The sequence below is a fragment of the Vipera ursinii genome (genome assembly GCF_947247035.1).
Source record: "Vipera ursinii genome assembly, chromosome: 7".
Lineage (NCBI taxonomy): Eukaryota > Metazoa > Chordata > Lepidosauria > Squamata > Viperidae > Vipera > Vipera ursinii.
Genome location: NC_139521.1, coordinates 65,161,477 through 65,185,255, shown reverse-complemented (window position 1 = coordinate 65,185,255; position 23,779 = coordinate 65,161,477). Strand labels below are relative to the sequence as shown.

The following is a 23,779-nucleotide window of genomic DNA, read 5'->3' as shown; positions in this document are numbered from 1 at the left end:
GCGTGGCCACATTCTGCACCAGCTGGAGCCTCTGGGTGGTCTTCAAGGGCAGCCCCATGTAGAGAGCATTGCAGTAATCTATACGGGAGGTAACGAGTGCATGAGTGACCGTACGTAGAGTATCTCGGTCCAGATAGGGGCGCAACTGGCGCACCAGGCGAACCTGGGCAAATGCCCCCCTGGCCACAACTCCTATATGATCTTCAAAACTGAGTCGTGTATCCAGGAGGACGCCTAAGTTGCGTGCCCTATCAATGGGAGGTAACACCTCTCCTCCCGTAACCAAAAACGGAACCTCTTGGACTAAACGAGATGCCGGTACGTAGAGCCACTCAGTCTTGGCTGGGTTGAGCTGGAGCCTGTTCTTCCCCATCCAGATTCGTACCGCTTCCAGGCAGCGGGACATCACGTCGAGGGCATCATTACAACAGAAAAGGTGCTTGAATGGTTCTCTAACACTTCTGCAACTGCTGCTTCTGAAAAGTGGGGGCTTGCTTCAAGCAAGACTGTAGAAACACACACACACACTTCTCTTTTTAAAAAGGAACAGATTCTCCCCAAACCTGCCTTAAACCAAATACAGAATCTCCTTTTAGTGCAGAGGTGGAGTACTACGCTGCCTTTATAGACTTCAAATGCCAGAATTCCTAAGCCAACCATGCCAGTTCAGGTATTCTAGGAGTTGAAGTCCACAAGTCATAAAAGGTCCTTAGTTCCCCACCCCTGTTCTAGCATATAGAAAAGAGGACATGTCTGTATGGAGGAGGACAACCTTTGGAGGGAAAATGTTTGGAATTCAGACCCCAACTTCTTTGGGGATGGCAGAACCTCCATGAAACTCTGGGAACTGCTGAATGTTCTGACATCCTGGAAGCAGGTAAGACAATGGCCTAACTCAGAATATACCTAAACAGCAACATGTCCACTTTAATCCTAAGAGACCACATGAAGTCGTGCCAAGGAAAACAAGTCAGTTCTACCAACTTGAGAGTACTGGGAGATGAGTTATTTTACAAATAGTTTAACAAATAATACTAGTAATAATATTTACATTTAGGCCATAGCGAGGGATACTGAGGTACTCCAGCCACAATAACGAAGGTGTAATGGTTGTGAGATTTACCAGCACACCAGAAAAAACCTGCAAGAAAAAAAAGGGGAGGGGGTGAGAGACATCTGTTATAGCATAGAATTTTGTCCAGGGCTCCATAAATAATTTCACATTTATATCCAGGATTCGTTCTTCCATCAATAATTGCCACTGCACATACAGTATACAGGTAGATTTGTGACTTTCACATTTCCTGAGAAACAAAGTTCCTGCAATTCGTTTATTTATGATTCATATTGTAGGCCTATTTGGAAAGAATATTGTCTTTGGAAACGCACAAGCTCTCTCTTGCCAGCAAATTGAAAGTCACTGGCCTTTCTGCACTAACAATTCGTAGCAGTAGCCACTCATCCCTGGCCTGTAAGAAAACAATCCAAAAAGAAATCCGCTATGCCTGATCCTGCCTCTATTGCCTCTGATCCCAATCACACCTGATCACTTGACTTCCTTCCAAATTACTGGATGACAGAGCCAAAATATGTGTCAAGTTTCATGTATACAGGTTATCTATCCTCAGTTGATAACCCTGTTAGAAAAGTAGAAAAATCAATGGAAGTGTGTTATTACACTTTTAAGACTGAACCTTTTATGACTATGGTTAATTTAGTCTAAATTGAGCTAATCAGATTCATGAACTTATCCTGTGTTACAAATATACATATCTGAAGTAAGTTACTCAGAATACTATCTCATGCATATTATATTGGCCTGATTTCCTTAGGGCTGAGGATATGGTGTAAGATTTCCTTTGGCTACTTTTTGCCAACCTGGAGAATGATCCAGTTGGTTAGAGAGTTCTGGGAGCTGATGGCCACATATTTGAGGGGGGGGAACAAAACACTTAACCTAGGTCATAATTAACTTGGACCGGTATTCATCTCCATTTCAAGGCCACTGAGCCAGCACTGTCCAAAGACTTTTCCACGGTCATGTGGCCAGCATGCTGTCACAAAGCACTGTTATCTCCCCACTGAAGTAGCACCTACAGTATTTACTTGCATTTATATGCTTTTGAGCTGCTAGGTTTGCAAGAGCTGGGGCCAGGACGGGAGCTCACCCCATCACGTGGAGCTTGGGTCTCGAACCTGGGCTGCTAGTGTTCCATCCGACAAACCCAGCGTCTTAACCACTGAGCCACCACGCTGTCTCCCTTTTACTAAACAGTAATTATCTCCTAATAACTCTCCTAATAAGGAAGGAGCCAGCGTGTGGAGTGGCACATCAAAAGAGATTCAGGCATCAGCCCTGCTTTTTCTCTAGCGTACAAGAGTCAGTCAACCTTTTTAGTTGACTGGTTTAGCTGGGATCACTTCTGAGGCCAGTAAATCAGCTAATATATTTCTAGGCTCTGAACTCAAGTGATATTTTCAGGCTCCCCCTTTAAAACAGAAATATGTTGAAGTATTTTGAAATGTGGCAAGCCAGGTCTTTGGGAAACCTCTGGAACAATGGGGCCAAGGATGACATCATTCCACAAATTTGTCCTTTGACAGTGATGTCACGACACACAATGGGAATTTACTCTTCTTATAATGGACATTTGTCCTGTTGAAAGGATCTCAGGGATCCTTTTCTAAATTCCTGTCCTGACTACACCACCGTTTGACCCAGCGCTGACACCCACCACCATTACAAATAAAACACACATCGGAATCCATTCTTCCAGTTCTGATTCTGATTCTGCACATAGAGCAGACATGTCAAACACAAGGCCCGGGGGCTGGATCCGGCCCGCAAAGTGGTTTCATGTGGCCTGCGAAGCCATCCTGGAAACAGTGAGGGAATGGCCCCCACTGCCTTGGCCCTGGCCCAGAGACCCTCCTCCTGCCAGAGACCCTCAGATCTGTCCCACTCCTGCCCAGGCCCCCATAGGCACCCTTGATGCAAACCATGTAGAGCTGGCCACACCCACCCAGTAGGCCATACACACTTTAGCCACGCCCACCCAGTAGGCCTTGCCCACCCGCCCCCCTGAGGGCAACCGCAATGCTTATGCAGCCCTCAATGAAATTGAGTTTGACACCCCTGACAGAGGAAATTGCCAGCATTTAAGCCAATGAAGGGAATGTCAAATCCTAGCTTTTTAAAGGTAGGCTAGCTACGTATAACAAATAAATATGAAAAGGCAACACTCACAATCATAAATACAAAGCAAATATTTATGAGGAGGTTCGCAACCGATGTGACGTTTTGCCCTGTTGCAACTGCCATAGCAAGAGAACTAGAGGCATATGCAATTAATATAATAGTAAACATCATGATAAAGAAAGACTCCAAAGCTGGCTTGAAACCTGTAAGGAACGAATAAATACACATAAACTGGGTGTATACCAATCCACATACACACTTAGTATCAACCTTAACAGAGTCGTATACAGGTTCCAAATTATAATGGCATTGGAAAAAAGTGACTCATGGCCATTTTTCACACTTCATGATCACTGCAGCCTCCGCAGAGTCATGTGAACGAAATTTGGGTGTTTGGCAACTAGCTTATATTTATGAGGGTTGCAGTGTCCTGTTTTTACAACCTTCTGACAAGCACAGTCAGTGGGGAAGCCAGATTCACTTACCAACTGGGTTACTGACTTAACTGCTGTGACTCATTGTGTAAGAAAAGTTGTAAAATGGGGCAAAATTCACTTAACTGTCTTGCTTAGCCACAGAGATTTTGGGCTCAGTTATGGTCGCAAGTCGAGGACCACCTGTACTTCAGCCATGCAATCAACCTTCTGCATGTCCACTTAGAAGGAAGTCCCGCTAAATGCAATCAGTGCTCACCGCCATGTATCAGAATTTGCTTTTATTTGCTATTGTCCTGTTGCTTGTATTTTGTGTGGACAAGTCAGTTGAAAATAATTTTATTAAGGCTTCCATATTTGAGTTGCAAAGCATTCAGACAATCCTAAAAGGGCAGCAAAAGTTGGAATTTTCTATATCCTTCTGATACCCCTTAGTGGGTGGATTTTTGCAGCCCAGATATAGCAGCCTAAATCTATATGACTTCTCTGTACCACAAAAAGGGTGTAGGACTGAATTTACTTGCCTATTGTGAAATAATTCAAGCTGGTGAGGATGATGCCTGGCAAAGTCCTCATGGGCAACATGTCAGCTATTATTTTTGAGAAGAAATATGCAGACACTCTATAGTAGCCACTTATATATTCATGTCTGCAAGAAAAAAACAACACATATATCCATACTTAAACCTGGAACAGTCAAATAAATGCATGCAATGGGTTTCAGGTTGGGAATTTACTGGATTTTCTTCAGTTATCTTAAATGTTCAGTTAAACATTAAATAGTCTTTTTAGCTACATTTTGTATTCACCATTTAGATCTCTTCATCACCCTGGGTGAAGTGAGTGATACCATGGATGTACTTTTGTGTGGTGCCAGGAGACTGTGGGAGCCTGGATGAGGAACAACAATTTCAGCTGAACCCCGGTAAGATCGAGGAGCTGTGGGTGGGCCCTTCTGCCTCTAGGAGTTTATCATCTTTATTCTTGCATGGGGTTGCTCTACTCCAGACCGACCCAGTGAGTAATCTGGGGTTCCTCCGGGATTCACATCTCCTGCTCGAACAGCAGGTGGCGGCCTTGGCTAGGAAGGGTTTTGCTCAACTTGAGTTCCAGCTATCCTCTTTCCTGGATAGCGAGGCGCTCCGACCGGTTATTTATGCCCTGGTCATCTCCCATTTGGTCTATTGCAGGGGTAGGCAAACTTGGACTTTTATGACTTTATGACTATGCTATGCTGACTCAGGAATTCTGGGAAGTTGAAGTCCATGAGTCATAATGAGCCAAGGTTGCCTACCCCTGGTTGTTGTAATGTGCTATATACATGGAGCTACCATTGAAAAGTATCTGGAAACTTCAGCTTGTACAGAGTGTGGCTATCTGGACAACCTTGGGCATCAAAAGAATGGAGCATGTAACAGCTTTGCTATGCAAGCTGCACTGGGTGCCGGTTTGCTTCCAAGTCCAAATCAAGGTGTTGGATATGACCTTTAAAGTCCTACATGGCAGCTTTTCCACTAGATGGGTGTGGGGGGGGGGGGAGATTGACTATAGTTTGGTGAAAACTGTAGGTCAGAAGAACATGCATGGGTGCTGGGAAAGAAACCAAGGAATGATTAACTACAGAGTAAACAAGTGCAATTATTAATTGTAAGAAAAAAACTTGATGTTCCATTCCATGCAGATTTACCTACATAAATATCCTTTTTTCTGTGATAAAAAGTTCAACGGTTGTAATACTGTTCAAGACCTGATTCGTTGCCAAAAAGAACAAAGCACCAATTCTACAAGAAAACCCAAGAATTTTCAAATTAGAAAATACATATGAAGCACTAATGAAACAGAGCATGATAAGATCACAATGTAAGAAAATCAAGGGTGCCTCCAAATGAGGCCTCTATCATCATGTTTTGTTCACAGAATTTTACATGAGATACATACTGTATGTTATATAAGTTGTAATTTACCAGATGACTATTAGATGATAGCAAAAAAAATAGAGAAAACGTAAGACTTTGCTTCTGTCTAGAGATCACCTGGAACCCAAATATAGTAGCTGGTCACTGCCTCATACAACACAGCAACCAGGAAGTCCCGTCTCTCCTGAAATTCAGATAGTGGGGACATAAGAGACACCCTGAATGTAGTGGCTTCTGCCAATCAGAAATAGATGCACTTACAGGAAACCAGAAGCATCAAGGACTTGGGTATACAACTTGGGTGATTGAATCTTTATAGGCATGCAATATATAAGCTCATGAAAGAGCATAATATATCAATAGAAGTATTTTGTATATTTGTAGCTCAAGGTTGAACTTTGGGGGTCCTTGGTGAACTGTTGGGATTACCTAGTTTGGTAATGAAACATCTGCAAAAAAAATAGCTAAAATATCAAAATATCAAAATGAATAAAAGTTTCTATTGCCCAGTCATGCCCACCATTTTGATGCTGTTGATCTCCCTAGGGACCTCCCAGTGGAAATTGCCTAATTTTTCTGAAAATAAAACAAAAACAAAGCACAATGCTTTGATCAAGTAATCAAAATGAAGTTATTTCCTAGGAAATTATTCTTCCCTGCTCTACAGGCAAAGAAGCATGCAAATAAAACAATATTGACGATTGTGATACTAACATTATTTTTTTATATATACAATTGTTTTACGCCCTGCTAATCTCAAAAGTTAAACTATTAATTGAGAAAGGTGCATTTGGTTTAGAAGCATGTTTCTTACATTAACTAACCTATTTTGAATTCCAGTTGCATCATTTTTAATGCCAGAAAAAACAGCTCCAGTAATTATTCCCATGACGGTGATAATAGCTATCTAGGAAGAAAGGGTACTTCAAATTATCAATGTTAGGATGAAACAGGTATTAAATGTTTTTGACAAATTAATGAGCTTAGGAAAAATATATACCCATTTTCTGTAGGTCTCCAATTTAAATGATACGACAAATATTCCATTCCAATGATCAAGAAAGGATAGGAAAAATAGGGATAGGAAACACCCTGCTTTTACAACTGGGAGGGTGAGCTAAACTGAAAAAAAATCTAGTGGGCCACTAAATGGAATCAAAGAGTTAAAGAAAACTCCATTTTTTGTACCCTAGACCTGGTGGTCTTGGCTGGGGAGATAGGTATCCTACATTGTGCTGACCAATGGTACATATCTCTTAGTCACAGTCCATTGACTAAAATACAGTTGATTGGATTTCTATAACCCAATATTCCATAATGAAAGCAAATTTTTCTTATGTGTAAATCCAATCACTACTACTTATCCAAGTTTTGAAAACATACTAAGTTGTGGTTTGGCTTGGCTTGGCTTGGCTTGGCTTGGGTTACAATAGGTTGAGTTGGGTTGGGTTGGTTTTGGCCTAACAAACAAATCATTTGATCTAGAGTCTTTAGCTTCTGTAATTTTAATCAGTATGGCCATTAGTTCAGAATTCCTGTCTGGGAACTCTATGGACTGCCAGCATTGTACAGCAGCAGTTTTTAGGGATGAGGGTACTAAAAATAAAGTTATCTATGCTTGAATGTGTTAAACAAGTAATTCTAATGTCTGCTCAGTTAATGGGGATTACCCTTACATAAATATGCCTAGGCACCAATTATAATAATCAAACTAACAGATATCTAATGTATTAGGTGTCTTTTTATTTTTAAGAATAAACACACACATAATTAAAATCTCAGCTAAGGTGATGGTAACAGGCTGCTCTGAAGTGTTAGACAGGAAAGATTGCCTCAATCAAATGACAAGCTCTTAAATGTGGCCCTAGGCTCAAGAGAACTGCCGAAAAAGATCAAATACCAGCACTCGTTCTACCACTAAACAATTACAGTGGGAAACAAGGATCATAGCTAGACCCATTTAAGAGGATTAACAAAAGGGATTAATTCCATGAAATGCAAGGGCTTTTGGAAAAATGCCTTCAAAAATCCATCTGTAATGAGGTTAGGGAGATAGAAATGATTGTGAGAAAAAAAAAGTCAGGGCTCTTAGATGAGGAAACATTGTAATCTCCTAAAATCACAATTCCTGTCACAAGGTCAAATTTTTAGAAAGTAATTTATAAGGTCCACATAAGACCAGCACACACATAACAAAACTTTTTAACTGCATGGCCTTTCTTCCTAGAAAATTTAACAATTACTATGTACTTTTTTTTTAACCACTTGACAATTTTGCAAGAACATTAGCTGGAACCAAAAATCACACTAAAAGAGGCAGAGAGGCTATATAAAGGAAAACATGCAAAGCCTTTCAGACAGAAGACCTGAAAGACATCCTTTGAATCCGCCAAAATTTCAGTCTTTCCAAATTCATGTCCCAATTTTAACGTTTAAAGACCCACCTTAGTTTATTAACATTAAGATGTTAGACCACAACTAAAGAGATCCAAGCTGAAGTTGAGAGTCAGTTATAGAAAATTAATGGATATTTAATGGATTAATGGATATATATGCAACAATCACTACATCTGAGACAATACTGTTTCATAGGGCTATTAAAAAATTGTTTAAAAATTGTGTTAAAAAATTGAAGAATATTATACTGTACATTATGTACATACTGTACATTATGTAGTGCTGCATATTCAATTCCAAAATTGAACTTTGGAGCTGAATGTACCACTGCTTTGCAACTCTTTAAGTGAGTTGGAGACACATGCTACATGTTGCACAAATTCCAAACCACCTTCCTGAAATCAGATCTCAAGGCTATCCTGAGAACAAGTTAAATGTACAACTAGTAAATATATTACTATTATGGTTCATCGGGCAGTCAGCCAGATGTTCAGACTGGATTTGGCATTTTTGTCCTTCCCAAGGACCTGGGATAGGCAGATGTGGATGTTTGATGGTGTCACAGATAGCGTTGCAGGATATTTATTTATTTATTTATTTATTTATTTATTTATTTATTTATTTATTTATTTATTTATTTATTTATTTATGTGATTTTATATACCGCCCTATTCCCGAAGGACTCAGGGCGGTTTACAGGGCGAATTAAAACAATACAAATAAATACAATTAAAATAGAATTAAATTAAGACTAGCCCACAATTAAAACAAATTAAAATTTAAAATTAAATTAAAACCCCCTCAGTCCAGGCCAGAAAGATCAAATAACCAAGTTTTCAGGTCCCGGCGAAACGAGCGAAGGAAGGCTTATGTCATTTATTTTTATTTAATTCTAATTCTAGTCCACCTAATAACCAGAACACATTGGGTGGATTACAAAGAACCCTAACAATATATAAGCTGGTTCCAAGTAAAGCTGCCTTTTGCAATTGACTGATGGTGAATCCTAACCAACCACTGAACAACAAGGAATCTGTTAAATGATATCTTAGCCTGTTTTTATCTAGTCTTGCCCTCAAACATTTAAGGCTGCATCTAAATCACAAAATACACTTCAGTTTGACACTAGTTACAATCCAAAAGTGTACACTGCATGTGGAGTGGTTGTCAAAAATATTAAGATGGCAGCCACAATCCTGCTATCAAAGCCCTGCTCCATTTTGGTGATGGATGGTGATGGATGTGATGTTTTGAACACTGTCCCAGACACCATCTGAATTTTTTTAATCTCTGCATGTAAGCACCTGTTACAACCATTAAAGTTTCCTTCTAGTACATTTGGGAAACATTATCAAGCACTGATCAGAGGATTTATCTCATTAATATATCCTATTAAGCTGATTCTATTAATTCCTTAATAGGATATATTAATGCTTGAAGGTGGTTTCATTAACCAATAGATGACTGGAGAAGGAAGCCATGGTTTGATTTTATTTTGCAACATCATTCCCAGACTTCTTCATGATTTATAATTACTTTAGTTGGGTAATGTCTGCAAGCAACCAAGCCAAGAGAGCACCAAGGATTCTAAGGACTCCCATTGGTATCCCTCAAATAAGCTTAAATGCAGTAATTTTAGATCTGACACAAATTAGCTGTTTCAAAAACCACTTAAAATGATATAAACAGTTTATTTCATAGTATATCAAGGAGGAGGAGGTGGTGGTGGTAGTGGTGGAGGTCACTTTGTTTACCTGCGCTGTGGAATTTTGTGGATTGCCTATCAAATTTTTAAAGGTGCGCCTGGACAGCCACTTGAGTTGATGAAGAAAAGGAGTGGAATATGGAACTCCTTTAATTGTTGTTCCCTGTATTTTCTGATCTTTACACATTGCATCCAGCTCTTCGAGTATTTTTTTGTAGTAACTGCATTTGGAAAACTGTACTGCTAATGTTAGAGCAATCGTCTCCTGCTCTCTCTCAGTTGCCTCAAGAACTGTTTGAAGGACAACGGAAAAGCCAAATTAGTGTGTTTCAAATAAAATGAGAGACATACAAGTCAATTGAATCATAGCTTATTATGCTCTAGGACTCAGGGGTGTCAAACTGGCAGCCTGTGGGCCAGATGCGTCACATGCAGGCCATGCCCACCCGGCTCCACAAAGGCAAAAAAAAAAGGCACGATACACCACCATATGTCACGTGACATGATTGTTCTAGGTCCTATCTGTGCTTTGCAAAAAGCAGCTCTTCCACTAGTGAGCAGCTGTTGAGCTCCACCATAATTCCAGTTTCATGTGATTTTGCAGTTCTTCATTGAGTTTTAAATAGTCCTTTTTTGGGGGGGGGGGGAATCTTAAAACAGCCTATGAGGGAACGCAGAAAAGACGTGCCCTGTGTGTTTTTCTTCAGTGTTCAAGTCAGTCTCTCCTCAGACTGGAATTACAAATAAATCTGTATATGTATCTGTATGTAGGTATCTATGTGCGCATGTATATATACATACATGTTCAAACTCTCTTGAATCATTTTTTTATTGAAAGACATCAGTGTTTTTGAAAGTTGGCAATTTTAAGACGTATAGATTTCAATTCTCAGTCAGTATTAAGTCAGCATTAAGTCCACACATCTTAACGTTGCCAATTTTGAAAAACACTGAAATAAATGATACAAGGGAATGCAAAATAATTTAAAGAAGAACTGGGTGATAACCATGAATGAATGAATGAATCAATCAGTGTGTGTGTGTGTGTGTGTGTGTGTGTACAGGTAGTCCTTGACATTCAGCTGTAAGTGAACCTGAAATTAGTAAGTAAAGCCAATTGTTAAACGAGTCATCCCACAACCAACCTGATTTTATGACTCATTTTGCGGTGGTCATTAAGCAAACATGATGGTTGGGAACGAAACCCTAACCCTAACCTATTGTCCACACTGGGTGCTTTTTTGTTGGAAACCAGAAATAAAAGCCAATTTCTGGCAACAAAGCAAAAAAGTATTGTAAATTACAGTCACGTGGCGACTGTGCAGCTTGCTACAAATGGCCGTAATTGTGGATGGCCAAGCACCCAAAATGCAATCATGTGACCGTGGGGTGGGAGGGTGGGCTAGCCCTCAAAATTTCAAATCCAAATTGTAAGTACCTTTTTTTTGGGGGGTGTCTGTTGTAACTTCAAATGGTTGCTAAGTAACCAGTCATTAAGCAAGGCTTGCTTGTATCCTTACAAATGAATTGTATAAATATGTTTTATTTATAACATTTTCATTCCTTGCCTTTCATCAATTTGTGTGGGATATTTTGGAGCTGAAGTATAGGAAAGAGAGGAGAGCCTTGGAGGGCTATTGAGCTAACTCCTTTTTCTGAAGCAATCACCCACAAGCTCGTCGCACAGATGCCCGATTTCTTCCGCAGAATATCTGAAAAGCTTGGCCATTTATACCTGCAGTGTGAATTGTCATTTTACTCATTGCAACCGCCGAGGAATCCCCATTGATGATATCCAGGAAAAAATCCGCAGGGTTGTTGTATGGTTCACAGACAAAACCTGCAAGGAATTTTTTTTTAAAAAAAAATATTTGTTACCACAACAGTCGTAATGAAAACTCATAAAGCAATTACAACTTGGAGTGGTGTTTTTTTTAGTTACATCCAATTTGGCTACTTCATCATACTTTATGAGGGATGACCAAAAAGCCTACTGACCAAAAAAAAACAACAAAAAACCAGCAGCCAAATTGTTAAACTGATGCACAATATCTGGAACACATCACCATCTTTTCCCCCAATATTCAAAGCTGGATTTCTCCATAAAGTTAATTTGGCATGGGAATAACAGACCAATCCTTTTTTTTATTAGATATTACAAACCATAACATTCTAACTGACGTAATGGTTTTCAGAGATACCAGAGTTTTAGTACATTTAGATTTTAATATTGCCCATCCCATCAAAGGTGCTATACAGGTAGTCCTCGAGTTACGACTAAAATTGAACCCAAAATTTCTGTTTCAAAGTGAAACAAGTGAATTTTGCCTCATTGTTAGTTGGTAAGGTGATTGTTAAGTGAATCTGGTTTCCCCATTAACTTTGCTTGTCAGTAGGTTGCAAAATGTAATTACATGACCCCGGGCCTGAATTTTGATCACATGATTGTAGGGATGCTGCAACGGTCTTAAGTGTGAAAAACAGTCATAAGTTGCTTTTTTCAGTGTCACTGCAACTTTGAACAGTCACTAAATAAACTATTGTAAATCAAAGACTACCTTGTATCTATATTCTTAAGTTGCCCAAGTAGGAAAATTAAATCCAACTGTTGGCTTCTTGATATATAAGTATGTGGGAGAGGGATGGTCCAGAAATACAAAATAGAAATAAACGCAATACAATAAAATAATAGACTAAATAAATGATGATGTACGGTAACTCCAGATTTGGAAAAGCAACTCCTCCCTCCCTGGCTCCCTCATTAATTAGGAACTGCATACTGTATTCTCTAAAGATATTGTCCTAATTGAAGAACCCCACAGAAGTTTTCTAAAAAAAATATTTTCTGAAAATATTTTTCCAGATATATAAATGGGAAAACACCTCAGAATATAAACATACATCTAGGAATAATATTCATTCTGAGAGCACTGATTTTTCTCCAGAGAGTGAGGTTTAATAATTCCTATCTATCGCAACATATCTGGAATATATTAAAACTAAGTCAAAAGGCTGTACCAGAGGCCAACTGTTTGCCAGGGCTTAATAGTTTTTTTGTATTCTATATGAACTGTTTAACGCCGAATTACTCCAGCTTTCTGAGGTCCTTTTTCAAATATTGGTTTCCTTTGCAATACACGATCTATGTCTAGAACAGTGTATTTTGGGGCGGGGTTGCATTTAAACCATTCATTCATTCATTCATTCATTCATTCATTCATTCATTCATTCATTCTGAAAAGGGATCTGCATGTTTTATCAGACTCTCAAAAGGTCCATGGGGCATATAAGCTAGGAATCCTAGCTCCAAAAGATTTTTAAACTCAGATTATTTCCTTCTGCTTTTCTTCCCAGGCACAAACAAATGGAACGCTTTTTATTTTATATTTCCTTTCAACTTATTTCATCCAATTTATAAGCTAACCCAATGTCTATCGCAACTCAAGCCAGTCGACAAAGTAGAATGATTAGCCTTAAAACAGCAATTTAAAAAGTATATACAAAAAAAATACAGCAGAGACATTTGCCAAATATCCATTCTGGGGAGAAAAATACAACCTGTCATGAAAACAATCACAACACCAAGGAGGTACTTCAAGCCATCCTCCCCATCCTATCTATTTATCTGCCTACCAAACTACCTACCACACACACACAAAAACACACATACACAGACAGACACCCTGCAAGTCTGCAGAAAAAGCAAGATCTTCAACGCTTCACAAAAGCGCAAACAGGATCAGGCTACAGAGACTTTTTGGGAGGGGAAAAGGGAGGAAGATACAGTTACAGACATAAGCAAAGCTCCATTTTATTAGACTTTCCTCCAAATCAGATATACTGTGTTTCCCCGAAAATAAGACCCAGTCTTTTTTTTCCCTCTAAAAGAGACATTAGGTCTTATTTTCGGGGGATGACTTTTCTGCTGTCTCGCCTCATGGCGGCGGCACCGACAGCCCCATCCAGAAGGAGCCCGCGTGGCTGCCACTGGCCCACTTCTTCTGCGGCCACTCGTCACCACTCACAAGTATTGCCCCCGGCCTCCATTTCGTTGGCAGAGGCCATCAGAAAAGGCCCCTGCAGCCAGAATGGAGCTCTGGGATGACACGCGCATCGCGACCCGGCCTTCGTTTCACTGGCAGAGACCTTCAGGAAAGGCCTCTGCAGCCCAGAATGGAGCTCCGGGATGATGCGTGCATCGGGGCCTGGCCTCCATTTCACCGGCAGAGGTCTTTTCTAAAGCTTGATCTTTACATGTGCGCTTTGCCCCACCCCGTGTAACAGATGGTGGGATGGAGTGGGCGTGGCTTATTTTGGAAGTAGGGTTTACATTAGGCCCATGCGTAAAAATCAAGCTAGGGCTTATTTTCGGGATAGGTCTTGTTTTTGGGGAAACACAGTAGATAACTAGGTGCCAGGCTTTGCTTACCTCTGCATTGCATTTCCTTAAATGAATCTTTTTTTTTCACTAACCGTTGCTCAAAACCTATTTCCTACTGTCCATAATATTCCCAAGGCACATCCATAATTTGTACCTGTAACAGCTCCCAAGTGATAGAATACATTGCCTTGTGATCAGCTCCACTTTCTCTCCTTTTAGGAAACCCTTGTACACCACTGATTTTAACTGGGGTTTTTTTTTTTAAATTAAATGATACCTTTCACATTTTTTACTGGAATGTTTACTCCCCAAATAGAAAGGCAGAGGGCTAATCTGCCTCCTGCGACCTACCCGGAGCTGGATGGTGACCCCCTGAGATCCTGATCACTGTGAGAGGGTGACCATGTTCTCAGGAGCCACTACTTCAGCTCTGTGGTCATGATATGCAGTTGTTCCTACCAGCTCGTCCTTTACTCCTATTTCCACCTCTGATGGCTTACACCAGAAGTGAGCTACTTGCCCTGAGAGCTTCCCCACTCTCTCAGAGATGGCCATCAGACCTACGCCGCCGTTTCCTTAATGACGGGTCCTGGGACCCCGAGAGGTGGCATGGCGCCAAGAAGAGGCTCTTGGGTTTTCTTTTAAAATTTTTTGAAGGGTTAGGGAGGGGGGAGGGTCAGGCCCAGCAAATCGAGGGGAAGATCCCACCGGACCTGTCTCAGCCTAAGTTGGCCAATGGTCGCGGCAATATGAGAGCCAAGGAGAGTCTTGTAAACCAGGGGGATGGGACAGGGATACCGATCCCCACAGTAATTGGGAATGGCAGCAGATGGAGGAGCAGAGGGTCATATCGTATTCTGAGATCACGCCCACGCTATCTTCTTGCTGTGGCGCGCTCTGACCCTCTGGCTCCCGCTTGCTGCCCTGGGGAAGAGGGAGGTCTGACTCCTGAGCTCAGGCTGATCTATTTTAATGCCAGGTCTGTTGTGAATAAAGCTCCCCTCATCCATGACTTGATCGAGGAGGAAGGCGCAGACCTGGCATGCATCACGGAAACCTGGCTGGGCCCAGAGGGAGGGGTCCCTCTGACTGATTTATCCCCTCCAGGTTTCCGTGTGCTACATCAACCTCGAGCTCAGGGTAGGGGAGGTGGCGTGGCGATCGTTATCAGAGAGACCCTCCATCCGCGGGAGGCCACTGCCCCTCAGATAGACGGATGTGAATCCCTCCTCTTAAGGTGGGGTCCTGGTGGTCAGTTGGGCCTACTTCTGGTATACCTCTCTCCAAGCTGCACAGCAACGGTTCTACCCAAGCTACCTGACGCCATCTCAGGATTGGCGGTCGAATTTCCAAAGCTTATGGTACTGGGAGACTTTAATCTACCTTCCCTGGGCAGTGCATCAGAAGTGGCCCGAGAGTTCATGGCCTCCATGACGGCCATGGACCTTACTCAAATTACTCAGGACCCAACTCACGAGGGAGGAAACATGCCGGATCTAATTTTTGTCTCTGGGCAGTGGCTAAATGGGCTGGGTGGGGTTACTCCAACATCACAACCCCTTTCATGGACAGACCACTACCTCCTGCGGTTGGGCCTCCGTCACGTCACCCCCCGATGTCAGGAAGCGGAACCGAACAGGTGGTTCCGCCCCAGGCGCCTGATGGACCCAGATAAATTCCAGATGGCGCTTGGACCGATTCCCACCTCCCTCTCCCACAACCCGGTCGAGTCCTTAGTTAATGCCTGGCAACAGGCTGCTTCGGAGGCGCTCGACCGCGTTGTCCCTTTGCGGCCTCTGACCCGGCGCAAGTCCCGACTCGCTCCTTGGTTCTCCAAGGACCTGCGGGAGATGAAGCGCCAGAGAAGGGGCCTAGAGAGCATTTGGAGAGCCAGTCGGTCTGAGTCTGACCGAACACAGTTAAGATCCTTTTCTAGATCCTATCTTGTGGCAATGAGGGTGGCAAAGCGCGCCTACTTCACCACCCTCATTGCGTCCGCAGATAATCGCCCAGCCGCCCTATTTAGAGTGGTCCGCTCCCTTTTAAGTCAAGAGACGGGAGAGGACCCCCTACATGGACGGGCTGAGGAATTTAGTAAATATCTGGTGGACAAAATTGCTCAGATTCGGGCTGGTCTGGACTCTGACTGGGCAGTATCTAACGAGAGGAAATCGATGAAGTTGGCCAAGTACATCTGGGAAGAGTTCGATCCTGTGACTCCGGATGAAGTGGACAAGATCACGGGGAAACTAAGTGCCGCCACATGTTTGTTGGACCCGTGTCCCTCCTGGCTAGTCTATGCTTCTCGGGAGGTTACACGAGGCTGGCTCCTAGCAGTTATCAATGCCTCACTGAGTGAAGGGTACTTCCCTGCTGCCTTGAAAGAGGCGGTGGTAAGGCCCCTCCTCAAGAAACCGGCACTGGACCCAGCTGTTTTAAACAACTTCCGTCCTGTCTCCAACCTTCGCTTCCTTGCGAAGGTCGTTGAGAGTGTGGTGGCGCGACAGCTCCCTTTGAACCTGGAGGAAGCTGAATATCTAGAGGTGGCGTGGCGATCGTTATCAGAGAGACCCTCCATCCGCGTACCAATCGGGTTTCAGACCGGGGCACAGCACGGAGACGGCATTGGTCGCGCTGGTGAATGATCTCTGGCGGGCCCGAGATAGAGGTTATTCTTCTGTCCTGGTCCTATTAGATCTATCAGCGGCTTTTGATACCATCGACCATGGTATCTTACTGCGTCGTCTTGAGGGGCTGGGAGTGGGAGGCACCGTTCTGCGTTGGTTCTCCTCCTACCTCTCGGACCGTTCGCAGACGGTGTTGGCAGGAGGGCAGAGGTCAAGCCCTAGGCCTCTTAATTGTGGAGTGCCTCAGGGTTCGGTGCTCTCGCCCCTCCTGTTCAACATCTATATGAAGCCGCTGGGAGAGATCATCCGTAGCTTCGGGGTGAAATATCATCAATATGCTGATGATACCCAGCTATTCATCTCCACCCCAAACCAACCCAGTGATGCCCTTGATGTGATGTCCCGTTGTCTGGAAGCGGTACAGATTTGGATGGGAGAAAACAGGCTTCGACTCAACCCGGCCAAGACTGAGTGGCTGTACATACCGTCATCTCGTTTAGTCCAAGAGGTTCCATCTCTGACTATAGGAGGAGAGATGTTACCTCCCATTGATAAAGCACGCAATCTGGGCGTCCTCCTAGATTCACGACTCAGTTTTGAAGATCACATTGGAACCGTGGCTAGGGGGGCATTTGCCCAGATTCGTCTTATATACCAATTGCGCCCCTTTTTGGACCGAGATGCCCTACGTACAGTCACCCACGCACTCGTTACCTCCCGTATTGATTACTGTAATGCTCTCTACATGGGGCTGCCCTTGAAGACCACCCGGAGGCTTCAGCTGGTGCAGAATGCAGCTGCACGGGTTGTGATGGGAGCTTCCCGATACTCCCATATTACACCCCTCCTGCGTGAGCTGCATTGGCTACCAGTTGCCCTCCGGGTGAGATTTAAGGTGCTGGTACTTACCTTTAAAGCCCTACATGGCTTAGGTCCGGGATACTTGCAGGACCATCTGCTGCCGGGAACAAATTCCCATCGTCCAGTACGCTCACACAGAGAAGGCCTCCTCAGGGTACCGTCAGCTAGGCAATGTCGGCTGGCGACCCCCAGGGGGAGGGCCTTCTCTGTGGGAGCACCAACCCTATGGAATCAGCTCCCCCCTGAGCTTCGGATAGCCCAAAACCTCCAATCCTTTTGCCGCGGCCTCAAAACACACCTGTTCCACCAAGCTGACCTAGACTGACAGGCATTTTAATTAATTTATATTTAGTATTTTTAATTCATTTTAAAATTCTCTAATTTTTTATTGCACTGATGTTCTCAATTTTCATTTTATCTTGATTTATGTACTTATTATATGTTTTATTGTGAGCCGCCCTGAGTCCTTCAGGAGATAGGGCGGGATATAAATCCCATCAATAAATAAAATAAATAAATAAATCAAATTGGGTAAGAATGGGCACAGCCCATAAAAACTCACCAAGGCTTTTGAAATAGGGAAGAGCATTGTCAGCTGGCCCGTGATACAATAGCCTTCCAGAGGCAAGTAGTGTCAGGCTGTCAAACAACTTGAAAATAGAGTAGCGGGGCTGATGGATTGAAAAAATGATTGTCTTTCCTTGCAGTGACATCCTGGGTGCAACAGAGGGAAGACCATTACCTCACGTAAGAACTCTTTGCTTTTAATTGCTGTGCATCAAAGTACAATACATGCAGCTTGAAATGAGAAAATGGATCAGACTCTTGAATGTTGCTATCACAGTCGAAAATTGCTGAGGGTCCTATAGCCCTACCCCTGCTCAAGCCAAAGCCACCTGCTTTAGCCCAGTTCTGTCTTAGCCAGAGCTGTAGCAATAGCACTTGAGACTTATATACTGCTTCATAGTTCTCTCACAGTACTCTCTGAGCGGCTTACAAATGTCAGCATATTGACCCCCAACAATATGGATCCTCATTTTACTGACCTCAGAAGGCTGGAAGGCTGAGTCAACCTTCATCTGGCCAAGATCGAACTCTAGGCTGTGGGCCTAGAGCCAGGGATAGGTAACCTTGGCTCTTTTATGACTCGTGTATTTCAACTCCCAGAATTCCTGAGCCAGCATAGCTAGCTCAGGAATTCTGGGTGTTGAAGTCCACGAATCATAAAAGAGCCAAGGTTGCCTACCCCTGGACTAGAGCTTCCCTTGCGATACTACATTCTAACCACTGCGCCATCAGGGTTGTACAAGACATATGAAATGAATTAATGACACATGACGAAGAAGGTTCTCCTGGCCACCAGAATGACAAAAGCACAGGTGGTCCTCAGCCCAGAAGCACGATTGAGCCTGACATTTCTATTGCTAAGCCAGGCAATTGTTAAATGGGTGGCAGCCTGCTTTACATTTTTTTCCGATTTTATTAAGCAAATGTCTGCCGTGGTCGTAAGGGAGAGGACTGGTTGTAAGTCACTTTTTTCCAGTGCCATTGGAACTTCAAAAGGTCGCTAAATGAATGGCTGTAAGTTGAGCATTACCCGTGGCACAGATTACCTTTTTAAGAGCAGAAGGACAGCGTTGGCTGTGCTAGCATCCAATCCCGTGGTTGGTTCATCTAAGAACAACACTCTGGGGTTAGTAATGAGTTCTAATCCAATGCTGGTCCTTTTCCTTTCCCCCCCTGAAACTCCGCGAGTGAAATAGGTGCCAACCTGGTGCAGCAAAGGAAATGGCAAAATAAACTTCTTGGAACTGTAACATTTCATGAACAGTATGGAAGAAAAAAATTATTTCAGCATAGAATACTTTAACCATGTCTTCTCCTGATAACAGCTGAGTTTATCAAATGGCGCATCATTGAAAGAATATGGGGGGAACTGGAAAGGCAGCATACATTAAGGCAGACCTGGGCAAGTTATGGACCCCAGGCCATATCCAGCCTTTTGATAGTCCCTGTCCGGCCTGCATGAGATCAGTCTAGAAATTAGAAGTCAAATGTAAATAAGTGTACACCATGCATGCAATACAATTGCGTTGCTTTTATTTTGAAGGCAACTGCTTTTTTTTTTTACAATTTACATATGTGTGTGGGTGTGCGTGCCGATGCGTCTTCAGAACCCTATTGGTTTGGCCTTCCAGAACAGCCCCAGTTTCTCAGGTGGGAAAATTAATTGCCCACCCCTGCATTAAGTGGTCTCAGATGGTCATCTTAAGCCACCTGTCCTCATGCATTGGTGAAAGAATGCCCATTTATATGGAGTTCACTTGACCCTTAGTTGCCAGAAAGATCTATCAGAACCCTGCAACCTAAGACCTCGCATAAAGATAGGCAACCTTTTTGGAATTTTAAGAACCTGCATGTCCTTGAGGCACTCACAAAATGGCCACCTTGAGCAAATCTTCCCTCACAGATTAGTGTCTACACTGAGGATGTCCAGTCTCAAAGTACCCCTTTATTAAAAAAAAGGGAGACTGGTAAAGTTGCTTCTCTCTCTTTCCCCAGCGCTCATCTATCACCTGTTTTCCAGGCAGCTAATTATTTTCCTGCCTCCTTCTCTTTCTTCTCTCTAGCCCAGTTCAGCAGCCCCGTCTCTGTACAACGCCATTTCTGTTGCTCTGCTTGCATTCACTGCCCCCATCCTTCTCTTTCATGCTCTTTTCCCTCAGGTCAACAGAGATCTCTCCAACAAAGGGTTCATTTGCATCCCATCCCCTAATCTCCTGCCCTGTTTCATTCTCATTTAACCTATTTCCTGGATTTTAACTACGGTAGCTAAGTCCAGTTTCGCCACTAAACACTGTCAGCCCGTGCTATTTTCACATGGATCCAAGAAGGGAAGCAATGCGGATGAGATGACCCACCATTTCCTCATTTTTGCAAGCCCTTCAGCTATATTATGTTAAACTAAGTCATACAGCAACTGCAGACTGGATGCTTTCTACAAGCTCAGCACAGCCCCAACGGCAGTTCCTATGACACTCAAGCATCATTGTTCTTGCAAAATAGAGTAATAGTAATAGACTAAACTTTCTCTCATTTTCGGATTAGATGAAAGGTGGGCAAACACCAATCTGCAGCTTACATGCGACCCCAGACATACTTCTGTGGATTCCAGAAACAAAATCACTCTTTGAAGATGGTGGTTTCGTACCGTTCTTTATAGACACAACTATTTACAACACTAAATGTTGGTATTGCATGGGATTAAAAACTATACTAATGCATGTATAGCTACCTTAGTATCTGCAACTTTAGCCAAATCCAATTCCTTGAGAACCTGTTCAACCCTCTCCTTCTTTTCATATTTGGTCGTAGATAAAGGTAGCCGAAGGGCTGCTGAAAACATTAAATTTTCTCTGACTGTCAAGGTCCCCATCACTATGTCATCCTTAGAGATTAAAGAAACAATTAGATATTTTCATTTGAACATTAGACTTGCTAAGACCGCTATTGTACAATCATTATTAGACACTTAAGAGAGTGTATTGAGCATTCACAGAATTATATTTATGTTCTACGTCTATGTTCCTTTAAAAACCTCTCAAAACAGAGCTAGATTTTATTTTATGACATCACACCATATATAGGATTTTCCAAAACTTCCATCTCCCCACCTAGGTAGACCTTGACTTACAACCACAATTGAGCCCAAAATTTCTGTTGCTAAGAAATTTTGTCCCATTTTATGGCCCTTCTTGCCACAGTCGTTAAGTGAACCACTGCAGTTGTGAAATTAGTAACACCGTTGTTAAATTAATCTATTTGCCCCGTTAACTTTGCTTGTCAGAAGATCGCAAAAAATAAACATTCTTGGGACACTGCAGCCGTCATAAATATGAGCCAGTTTCCAAGTGTGTGGATTTGATCACGTGACCATGGGGATGCTACAACGCTTGTAAGTGTGAAAAACAGTCATGAGTCATTTTTTCAGTGCCATTGTAATTTAAACAGTCACTAAATGAACTATTGTAAATCGAGGATTACCTGTATTCATTTCTGGTTTTACAACCCCTGAACATTCTTTTAGATTTAATTTCCTCTTCCTGTCTAGACGTTCAGCATGTGTATATTTTTGTAAAAAAAATTTTTTTACAATATTCTACATTAGATTATGCAATATAAGCACAGAAGATATTGGAATGTGTTCCTGACGCAAACCATTCTATTTGGCCAATTTATCATAAATAAACAGGAGTCACTGAGAAATTCTATACTTTCCCCTGGGTGGAAAATAAAATATGTGGGTTATACATAGCAACAAAAGGCTTACCTGTACTACATATCCAGACATACATTTAAAATGTGTTGGCAAGCCCATGCCATCTAATAAAATATCCCCAGACAGCCCTTTGGGGTCTTTCCTTGTAGATAAAATGTCCAATAGCCTAAAAGAAAAATAAAACCCATTTCAATTGAAACTACTGAGATCTACGTTTCAGGAACACATCAACTGCAGCTTTACAATCGTTCAAAATCATAATTTATCTGTGCGTGCACACACAAGAGAAACAGGTGCTTTCAAAACAGCTACATAAGCCAGAGAAATACAAAGTTGTTTAAACTGTTAAAGAATGCAAGCATTCAAAAGTCTTGTAAAATTCAAACCTGTACTGAAACTCTAAAACTTATGAAGAACAGTTGCAGGAATTAAGTATGCTAGTTTAATGAAAAGAAGGATTAGGGGTTCCATTATTTGAGGGGCTCCCAAAAAGAAGAGGGGGTCAACCTATTCTCCAAACCACCTGAGGGCAATATGCATTTAATTGGATTATAAAATAGGGCTTTTGTGTCATTATTTTAATACTTACGAAGATTTGCCACAGCCAGTGGGTCCTAAAATTGCATTAAGACCAGGTTTCATGGCACCACTACAAAATAAAATTAGTTTGTTATACTTGAGATGTTTACTGTATATATATTTTACTAACTACACATTTTGCTTTGTTATTTTAGATACATGGGCAAATAACATTATGTGACTATTATCTATAAGCCTCTCATCATTTGAGTTGATTCATCAGTTTCAATTCTTTAAATTGTATAGTTTCAGGTTTGATCAAAAGTGAGTTACATGGCAACACATCAACAGCTCCATTGTGTCCCTGACATTAAAAAGACTGGACAAATAATAAACATTCAAAAAGTTCAATAATAATAGCATTAAAAGGCCTGGCTCAAATAGTATATTTTTAAAGGAAACAATAAACTTCAATTGAATCTGAGTTTGGGGAGGGAAGGGGCTACGTGTATATGTTTATGAAATTTTTGGCAGTGCAACAGAAATGGCTGGCCGTTGTTTACTTCTGGAATAACTTTCAAATATCCAAGAAGGCTTATAGTCAGGTGTGTCTGCAGGATGTGCTCAAAACTGTCAAGATGGCAGCCAGAATGGTATGGTGTGATGGAAGCTCTGCCCCAATAAAGCAGGTGGAGCTTCTATCATACTGTCGTAGCTGTCATTTTGGAACTTCCTGGTGTTCTCCCATCCAAATCCTAATCCAGCCTGACCCTGCTTAGCTTCCCAGTCCAAACAAATTTAACCCACTGCACCCCAATAAGCCCCCTCCTCAGTTAAAACTTACCTGATATTGAACAAAATGTTTTTCTTAATTTCTTTTCGAAAGCCAAGATAGCCAGTCTTGAATTTCACAAAATAGGAAACATTGTAAAAGGTTATGATACTTCCTTCTACATTACTCATCCCGCTTAAGAACGTAACTTTTCTCTTCGATATGTCAACTATACTTTTGTCAGGATCTTGAAAAAAACAACAACAGAAGGAATGATTGGAAACCTCATGGCTGGTCTAGAGAGAACAAGCTGGGAGAAGTAACAATTCTGTATTGCACAAAGAGTGATGCTTCCAGGACTAAATCACAAATCAAGACATACATTAGCATAAGCTTTTAAAAGTAGACCTCAAGTTACAACCACAGTTGGGACCGAAACGTCCGTTGCTAAACGAGATGGTTGTTAAATAAGTCATGTCTAATTTTATCACTTTTTGCCATGGTTGTTAAGTGAATCACTGTAGGTGTTAAGTGAATCATGCACTTGTTAACTAAATTTGATTTCCCTGTTGACTCTGCTTATTGGATATCAGCTGGGAAGGTTGCAAATGGTAACCATGCAAACCCGGGATGCTGCTGCAATCATTATAAATACATAACAGTTGTCAAGCACCTGAATTTTGATCACA

The 23,779-nt window shown here is 42.0% G+C and overlaps 1 protein-coding gene across 1 annotated transcript in view; it reads right to left on the bottom strand.

The window, feature by feature from the left end:
• Positions 1 to 22,441, bottom strand: part of LOC310643002 (broad substrate specificity ATP-binding cassette transporter ABCG2-like) — a gene marked incomplete at its 5' end in the record, with an annotated part of 28,077 nt that extends 5,636 nt beyond the window's left edge. Inside the window, 12 exons of the mRNA XM_083367024.1 lie at positions 1,052 to 1,141; positions 3,248 to 3,402; positions 4,158 to 4,282; positions 5,325 to 5,414; positions 6,374 to 6,456; positions 9,701 to 9,942; positions 11,387 to 11,491; positions 18,083 to 18,234; positions 19,134 to 19,291; positions 20,816 to 20,968; positions 21,851 to 21,965; positions 22,389 to 22,441. Coding sequence (XP_083223150.1) covers positions 1,052 to 1,141; positions 3,248 to 3,402; positions 4,158 to 4,282; positions 5,325 to 5,414; positions 6,374 to 6,456; positions 9,701 to 9,942; positions 11,387 to 11,491; positions 18,083 to 18,234; positions 19,134 to 19,291; positions 20,816 to 20,968; positions 21,851 to 21,965; positions 22,389 to 22,441 — 1,521 coding nt within the window. The remainder of the gene's footprint in view (positions 1 to 1,051; positions 1,142 to 3,247; positions 3,403 to 4,157; positions 4,283 to 5,324; positions 5,415 to 6,373; positions 6,457 to 9,700; positions 9,943 to 11,386; positions 11,492 to 18,082; positions 18,235 to 19,133; positions 19,292 to 20,815; positions 20,969 to 21,850; positions 21,966 to 22,388) is intronic.
• Between the last annotated feature and the right edge of the window lie 1,338 nt (positions 22,442 to 23,779).